The 8,628-nt window shown below is 36.2% G+C and overlaps 1 protein-coding gene across 9 annotated transcripts in view; it reads left to right on the forward strand.

Moving 5' to 3' along the window:
* Positions 1 to 6,909, forward strand: part of NIN (ninein) — a 98,727-nt gene extending 91,818 nt beyond the window's left edge. For 7 of the 9 annotated variants that reach the window (XM_041758326.1, XM_041758324.1, XM_041758325.1 and 4 more), the window contains 2 exons: positions 833 to 946; positions 3,170 to 6,909. In XM_041758326.1, coding sequence (XP_041614260.1) covers positions 833 to 946; positions 3,170 to 3,379 — 324 coding nt within the window. In that variant the 3' untranslated portion in view covers positions 3,380 to 6,909. Of the gene's footprint in view, positions 1 to 832; positions 2,937 to 2,956; positions 3,031 to 3,169 lie in introns of those variants that run through there. The other 2 variants (XM_041758330.1, XM_041758336.1) reach the window with 2 other exon arrangements.
* Positions 6,910 to 8,628: the final 1,719 nt, after the last annotated feature.

The raw sequence follows: 8,628 nt of genomic DNA on the forward strand, positions 1-8,628 counted from the left end.
GTGGACATTTTAATGGCCTGCCAGAAGGGGCAGTTTGTTGTGCTCTAAATCTCCCTCTGGGTCTTTTGGCTCTCCAAACCCCACAGAAGTCCTTAATTAATCTATTGCTGTTGTGTGAGGAGGGGAAGAGCAGCCAGGCCTTCTTCTGCCCTACTGTTTTATCTAGGAGTTGTGTGTGGGGAGAGGATTCTTAATTTTAAATCCATTATGATAAACCCATCCTCCAATCCAGATGTTTGCTTCACACTGACAAGTCAGATTGGGAAACAGATGACTCCAGGCACTGGCAGGAAGAGGCTGATTGTTATGAAGAAAGGAACACTAATACCCTCACAGTCATCAGTAATTTCACATGGGAGCAATGGACATGCAGATTACAAGCTGACTGGAAAGGTTAAGTGATCCTGAATAAACTCAGTTGTGTTTGGTTCTTGAGAGACTCCACAATATTACAAAAGCCCAAATCATAGATGGAAGGTTGCTAACCATATTTTACTTTTCTCTGGATACCTGTTTTACTAAAAGTGCACACAGGTACTAAATTATGGGTTTTAAGAATTTTGCTTTATCTCAGGGGAAGATGGTAACACAGGTAAGATTTTTTTTTAAATCTTTGACTCTTTCTCTGATAGGGCTTCTTTTCTAAGGTGTAACTCATGCGGTGTTCAGAACCCCCATTTCACCAGAAATCTACCCTTCCAGTTACAAAGGCAAACGTTGACTGCCCTTTCTCTTAGGCACCTTGTAAGGAAAAAAAAAAAATTACTAGCATTTTCTTTTGAGTGTGGCATGAATTCCAAATGATAATACACTTCTTTTTTCTTCCCTTCAGGGAAACCAGGAACAACTAGTGACTGTCATGGAAGAACGAATGATGGAAGTTGAACAGAAGTTGAAACTGGTGAAGAGGCTTCTTCAGGAGAAAGTGAATCAGCTCAAAGAACAAGTGAGCCTCCCAGGTCACCTCTGCCCACCCACCTCACACTCCACTCTTAGTGCCAGTTTTCCATTCCTTTGTTGCCATTAGCTCAGTCACTCTTGTCAAATAAAGGCAAATTCTACTATGAATGTACAGCAGAATTTAGGATTCACTGTCCCCCTACCACTCCAAAAGGATGGATTCTGGATGCTGTGTTATTTTTCCAAAGCTCTTTTAAGGCAGGCTTGTCTGCAATTTAAAGAACATACATTTGCTAACAGAGACCCACACAGACCCAACGCATTAATTCCTAACAAAGGTCAGCAGCTTAGATGGAATTTTTGTAGATTTTTTTTTTTTATTTGCCCAAGACAGGAAAATTTTCTGTTTATTTAAGTAGAATGTTATGTTGGTAAAAAATTGGAGGATCATAAATGGAACTTTAGCTTTCTTGTCTACAACAGCTATGACACCCTCAAAAAGCACCTTATGGCTATAACCATACCCCAACAGGCTGTGCTCTGAATTAAAATAGGGACCCTGAATTCCAGGACCACTAACCTGGACTGATCCTTCTCACCTGCTGGTGGCAGGGTGGCCCATGTTTAGAAAGCACTTGTGTGACCACTGATGACATGCAAAAAAAGGGACCACTTTATAGGAATGTCTTCTAATGCTTTGGAAACTAAGATTAAGAACTGAGGGGTCAGGGCAGAAATTATCCAACCCGATTTTCTAGATACATAAAACTGAAGAAGAATAACCTCATGAGAAGGTCTTAATGCAGAGGGAGAGAGAACTTTCCTTTGTTCAATGTTTTAATCACAAAATGGAAAGAAGGAAAGTCTTAGACAATAAGCATTGATTCAATCCTTTAATCACTCATTTTTCAAACCATAGCTACTATGTGCCAAGTCCTGTTCTGAGCACTAGGGACACAACAGAGAAGAACACAAAATCCAGCCCATGGGGAATGCAGTTCACTTACAAGGTATCGAATATTCGGCAAGGGGGTAGTTTCAAAAATAAAGAAAATGGAGTCCACTTCGGCAGAGGGGGACATAGAGAAGAAATACTTCCTCCAACTCAGGGCTTTAAAGCAAGCTTCCTGAAGGCCTCTTAAACCAAGTACTGATGCTGAGTAAGATTTGAACAAGTGAAGAAATGTGAGGAGGACCTCTAGGCTATGGGAACATCACGTGGTTATGACAACCTATGAGGTGTGGACATCTACAAATGTTTTGGCCTTAATAGTTCATACTGTCCTCAGAGAAGCAGAAGAATCTAGAGCAACAGGGAGGAATGGGCAGTAGAGAACCTTAGGTGCATGCTGAACTATGGAGTTTGAATTTCATTCTGTAAGTGATGAACAGCCATCAAAGTGTTTTTTTAAAAGGAAGGAAAGGAGAGAGGGCATGATGAAACATTGTCTTGGAACAGTTCAGTAGAGTAGGTTTTTATGTTACACTTGCCAGTCATCTAGGTCCTGGGCTTCAGTGTTACCATCTTTATCATTGCCTTTTGAAATGCTAATAAATTAGCTAAGCTTCTGATGTTCTGTATTCCCTTAAACCTCTATAACCTTTAGAGGCCCTGGTTAAAACTGGGTGTAAAAGAAGGTGTGATGAAGGAAGGGGGATTGGAATACCTTAATAGAAACCATCAGAAACCAATCCCAAGGCTGCTGACATATTTTCCCACCCCAAATTAGACCATCTACTCAAACCCTAAAAATTAAGATATATCTTCTAGACAAGCTCTGCTATGCAAAAGAGGAAGAGTTAAGGAAAAGTAACTGCCCATATCTTACCTCTTTGTTGTATGTAATTCATGGACCAAATTTGAAAATAATCAAAATGGGAAGCTCAAACATCTGTTAAGAACAGAATTAAAGTTCACACCCTATACCTCAGAAGCTAAAAGAAGTATTTTGCTATTTTTTAGAACAATGTAGAAAGCAGTAACGCCTAATTTATTTAGGTGAAAAAAAGACTTTCACTTTTGAGCCTTCAAATATCAATCTGTTCTTTTTCTTAGTGGCTTCTACAAACATTATGCAAAGAAACAGCCTGGAATAAGCGGATTTGCTCTACTTGTATCTCCGATGCCAGGTCTGGTGTTAAACCCGTGTTGTAAAATAAAAGAATATAATGGATAGAAGTCATTTGCCTTTATGAACAGCTGTCCTAATGTCAGACCTTAAACTTAATTACAGAAATGGAGTCAAGATGTTTCTGGTTCTATTTCTAGCTCTGCAAGAACACTAAAGCAGATGCAGTGGTGAAGGATTTGTATGTTGAAAATGCCCAGTTGTTGAAAGCTCTGGAAATGACTGAACAGCGACAAAAAACAGCAGAGAAGAAAAATTACCTCCTGGAAGAGAAGATTGCCAGCCTCAGTAATATAGTCAGGAATCTGGCACCAGCACCACTGACGTCTATACCTCCCTTGAGGTCATAGCCAAGCCAAAGGATACACTCATATTTGTGCACTTTACTGAAATGGATGGAACGTTTCAGTATGTTCTCTTGACCATTTTTTTTAAAAACCTTTAATGGTTTAAAATCCAGCTCAACCTAAAGCTGCCAGGAACAGAACAGGAGTCTCCATTCATTGTAATTAGTTTTTCTAAAGAGACTAAATTATTCCCAAGTGTTAAATTTTTAAAAAATATTCTAATAGCTACCAAAAAGGTAGATATATGAACACAACGCAAGAATCTTACAACCCCAGTTGTGAATGAGTTTTGTAAAAAAAAAAAAAAAAAAAAAAAAAAAATTCATGTATGAATCTCTGTAAATTCCACATATTTTGAGATCTGATTATTCTTTTGATCTTTATTTAAAACCAAATGTATGTCTTCTTACATATTCAAATATGGAAAAGTCATTCTGTTTCTAATAATTTGGGTTATTTGGTAACAGACCTCTGGGCTTAATAACCACAGAAGTCAGAAAAGCCAGAGTCCATAGTACTCTACCTTCTAACACCTATGACAGTATTACCACTTTTGATGTATTATAGATGTAAAACTGATTTATTCAACTGCACTGTTAACTAATATTAAAACTGTACTTTCTTTTAACATTTTTTCCTTAGAAGTTTCACTTTGAGAGCTTATCTTCTAAAAAAATGGATAAAGCCACATTCTTAAAGCATTTGAACTATAGAGAAAGCACTGAACAAATCACTTTGGATTTGGAGTAAACAGCTACTCTTAGGAGAGAGATAAGCAAATGATGTGGGTTTCTCTCTCAAGTCTTGAAGTTCATGAACTCACATGCAAGGTTGCTCCAAGAACTCAGGGAACAATACTTTGAATGGTCTTCTTGAAACACTGTAGGGGCCTCTTTAAGAATTTGAAATGCATAAACCATGTGACCTTATTTGTCTTATAGTTAGAGCTATAATATGATTTTTATTTTCACATTTTTAGTGAATTTACTCTTCTGAAAAGCCTTGATTTTAGAGTTAACCGAATTTATGGAAGAGTTGTTATTTGCTTATTTAACATAGTCTAAAATTTCCATGTTTCCTATTCTTCTAACACTTCAAATCTGATAAGAATTTCTTTCTCCAATAAGCACTGGCAGGCCTTCTGAGGTAAAAGAGTGTGAAATAGGATTTTCCATTCAGTTCTCAAGACTGGAACTTTATAGAGTAGCAGTCAACCTTTTGAGGATGGGTAACTTTTATTTTCCCCCAAGTCAAATCTTTGCTTCTTAGCCTACTTCAGCCAGCCAGCCGTTGGTAGAAGACTTATGTTTAGGATACTAACAAAGCTCATTATAGTCACCTATTTGTTTTTGTGAGACGGCAATTAGGTAAGAAAAAATCACTCTGATGTATTCCTAGAAGGCTAAGCCCATCGATTTACAAGACAGGTAACAGCAAAATCATACACTGCTTTATGGGCAGGAACAAAAGATTCAAGCAAACTGCCTAAGAAGTCATGTGATATTAAAAAATCTCAACAAAATAATTTGCATCAAGCAACTTTAGGGGTCCTCATAGCCTAACCATCCATTGGTCCCACCTGACAAGCTAGGGGCAACACAGAAGTGCTCACTACAAGAGCTCTGACAAGGCATGGCCATTTCTGGGACCAGAATTCACACTCATGAAGCAAACCTTTTCAGGTCTGGACAGCTCTTATTTTCAGAAAGCCCTGATTTCCCCCTGGAAAAATAATTAACTTTAATCCTTCCCCATAATTATCCTTCAAAACATTTAACATCTGCTATCATGTCTTCACTAATCTTTCTTCCCAGTGGAAACATTACCAGTAAACGCAACTACTTGTATGGCATTGACTTTAAAAGAATCTTTTTCTCTTAAAACTGTGTATAGACCTAAGTTACTAAGGTCATAAATAAACTATGCATCTGTGGTATATTCATGTGATATGCTTCAAGTTACTCAAGGTTATTGCTATCAAAACTGAACACCAAACATTATTTCTCAAATAACTGGCTTTAGCATGTGATCACGTGTTGTATTTTTTATTTTTTACATTATGAAAAGTAGGTTAATTTCTCATAAATCTGTATTTATGTGTATATAAAATACTGTATAATGAATGTAAATATGATTTTCTGGAAAGTTTTAGACTACATTTAGAATCCCTTTCTCCAAAATCAAAATGCTGCTCAAATGAAAGCTAATTGAATCAACATCTGGGTGCTTAATTTCTTTGTTTACTGCACTTATAAAAGGAAAAAAGATCAACATGAGAAATAGTTACCTTAAATTTATACGTTTCTGCAGTTTATTTTTGTAGCCTAGAGTGGGAATTTAACTGGCAATTTATAATAGCATTTACAGCTTTCAAAAGATCTTTTAAAAGATTAAATTTGAACTTAAATGTTTAGGTTTTGCTTTCAGACTTTATAATAGCACTCTTTAAAATCACGAGTTATCTTTTACAGGCATTTAGCTACTTGTTTATTAAAAGCACTGGTTAAACTTCCTTTGAATTTCTTAAGAGTTGTTTAAATTAATCTGAAAAGATGGGATATTCATTTCAAGGAAAGAGTCAAGTTTGCCTTTGTGATAATATGTTACACTAAGACAAGGAAAATGTGGATAACAAAACCTACATTGTTTTATTTTGCTTCTTTCTGCTTTTTAGAAGCCTAAACTCTTAAGCTCAAATTGTGAGGCGAGAAAAGTGTGTGGGTGGGTGGGGGGAGGTAGAATCAATCACAGTATTTTATTTATTTTTCTAAAACTCTTTAAAAACCTGGATTTAAAACTATTTTAAATGTGAATCCTTCCCAGAAGCTTCGAATACATTGCTTATGCATTTAATCTTGAGCATATTTTACATAAATAGATCACAGAATCATAAGCTTTCAGGATATAAAAGAAGCTCTTACAGGTCTAGTGTTTCAGTAATATATCAATACCCAGGTCAGTTATTAAGAACATTTTTTTAAATAATGAATAAAAAGTCCACTTTATGGTGGACTTTAACATGTGGGAATGAATTTATTTTTGTGATTTTTTTTTCTGAGTGAAGGAAAAGAGAATTGATAGTATTAAGTCTTGTTTTGAATGGATTACCTGTAATGGTTCATTGGAATAATATCAAGGAATGCCAAAAGCCAAGTCAAAGCTTAATAACCAAAGCATTCCATATTTAAAATTTATTTATCATATTTGGACCTATTTGAATATCTCAACATTTTAAAATAGAAAACTTTTATGGCATATGGATAGCTGTTTAATGAGTTAGCCTTTTATTTCTCAGCTTTTTTGAAGGATTTAAGTTAACTTTATTCTTATGGGAAGACATTTTCACACCATGATTTAAAGGAACACTGGTTTTGTGAAAAACCCAGAGTTCATCAAAAGCCATCAATAGGATTCTTTTAAGATAAAAATAATGTGTATGTGTTGATATTGACTTTGTCTATTTTATCTTAGCCATTCTATCTTAAAGGTTTTAATGTGAGCTTAAAATGTAAATAAAGAATTTTGCAAACATGGCTCTTGTTTTCTATGTATCCTGAATTTTTATAAACAGTGTCAGTATGTTTATGTTTGGTCTCTAGAGTTAAAAGCATCAAAACACTGCACCAAACACATTCTACAAATGCAGAATCTCAGCATCCACCCCAGAACTAATTAATCATATTCTGCATTTTAAGAAGATTCCCAAGTGATTTGTATGTGATTTAGAGCACTGGGACCCATTTCTGTTACAGAGTTGATGACTTTCACACCAGCCAGTTTGGGATCCCTGTACTCTGCAGCAGTTCATAATTTACTTCTAGAATGCTGACTCAACCTCAGGCAAGGCCCTACTTGGGTTTTTGGGTGCCTCAGAGATGGCGTTGTCTCACTTTGCCATCTTTATGAGTGACTCAGACTGTCTTAGTTAAGCTGTTCGTGAGTGATGAGATGTATACAAGTATAGACATAAAAGCCTGAAAATACATTGTCACTATGTTGAATACTGAAATGTAGAATAGAAATGGTGGCCAAACTAGAGCCATTGCTCAAGACTTGTTTATTTTCAAAGCTTATAATTTTTTAATATATTTTTTAAAGATTTTATTTATTCATGAGAGGTAGAGGCAGAGGCATAGAGGGAGAAGCAGGCTCCCTGTGGGGAGCCCAATGCAGAACTCAATCCCAGTACCCCGGGATCACAACCTGAGCCAAAGGCACATGTTCAACCACTGAGCCACCTAGGTGTCCCTCAAAGCTTTTATATCAGCCTTACATTGCCGTTAGAGAGCAAGAGCTATAATAATCCCCATTTTACAGATGAGTAAACTGAAACTTAGAGAAGTTGTGACTTAAGTCCAAACACCAGCTAAATAGGGCACTCAGGATTTAAGATACCAATTTGTCTATAATAATATGTTGCAAAACTTCTATCAATTTCTACTTCCACCAAACAATCAGTGTTGACTGAATACCTACCGTGCATTCCTGGTTTTCTGTTTATGACCTGGTTGGGGTAGAGTAGTAAGATTTATGCACAAAAAAATAGAAAAAAATATATCCATACAGAAGATGGTTAAGTTTTTTGGTTTTGTTTCTTTTAAAATTTTATTTATTTGAGAGAAAGAGCACATGAGCAGGTAGGAGGGGCAGAGGGAGAAGCAGACTCCCACTGAGCAGGGAGCCCAAACTCAGGGTTCAATCCCAGGTCCTCCCGATCATGACCTGAGGTGAAGGCAGCCACTTAACTGACTGAGCCGCCCAGGCACAGCACCCTAAAAATGGTTAAGTTTTGTTCACAGATTCAGTACTATGGTAGCATAAGGAAGATTATCATCCTCAGGTATTTTAATGAGGGGGAAAGGTTCTTCACCTATGGTGTTAAATGTAATTGTATATGTACTTCTTTATGATTAGTGTAACCCGTTTGTTTTGTAATCTCTTATTCACCTTCCATTCAAAAAGTCATGTTTTCCCTCTGATATTAACTTAATGTTCATTTTCCCATAATAATGGTTAGATTTTATCCAAAGGATCAGAATTTTGACCTAAAATATATCAATATCTATAGTCTGTTGATTAAAAGTTAGATTTAATTTAGATAAAATATAAGTCACAAAAGTGGTTTTTATTCACTGCTTGGTTTTGCCTCCTTTGCAATTCAGGAAAAATGACTAAAGTGGACATCTTTTAAAAAATTAAAACTACACAAAGAACTTTAAAACTGAATCAGTGCCTGGCTGCCTCAGTCTGTA

Source organism: Vulpes lagopus, chromosome 6 (genome assembly GCF_018345385.1).
Source record: "Vulpes lagopus strain Blue_001 chromosome 6, ASM1834538v1, whole genome shotgun sequence".
Classification (NCBI taxonomy): Eukaryota; Metazoa; Chordata; class Mammalia; order Carnivora; family Canidae; genus Vulpes; species Vulpes lagopus.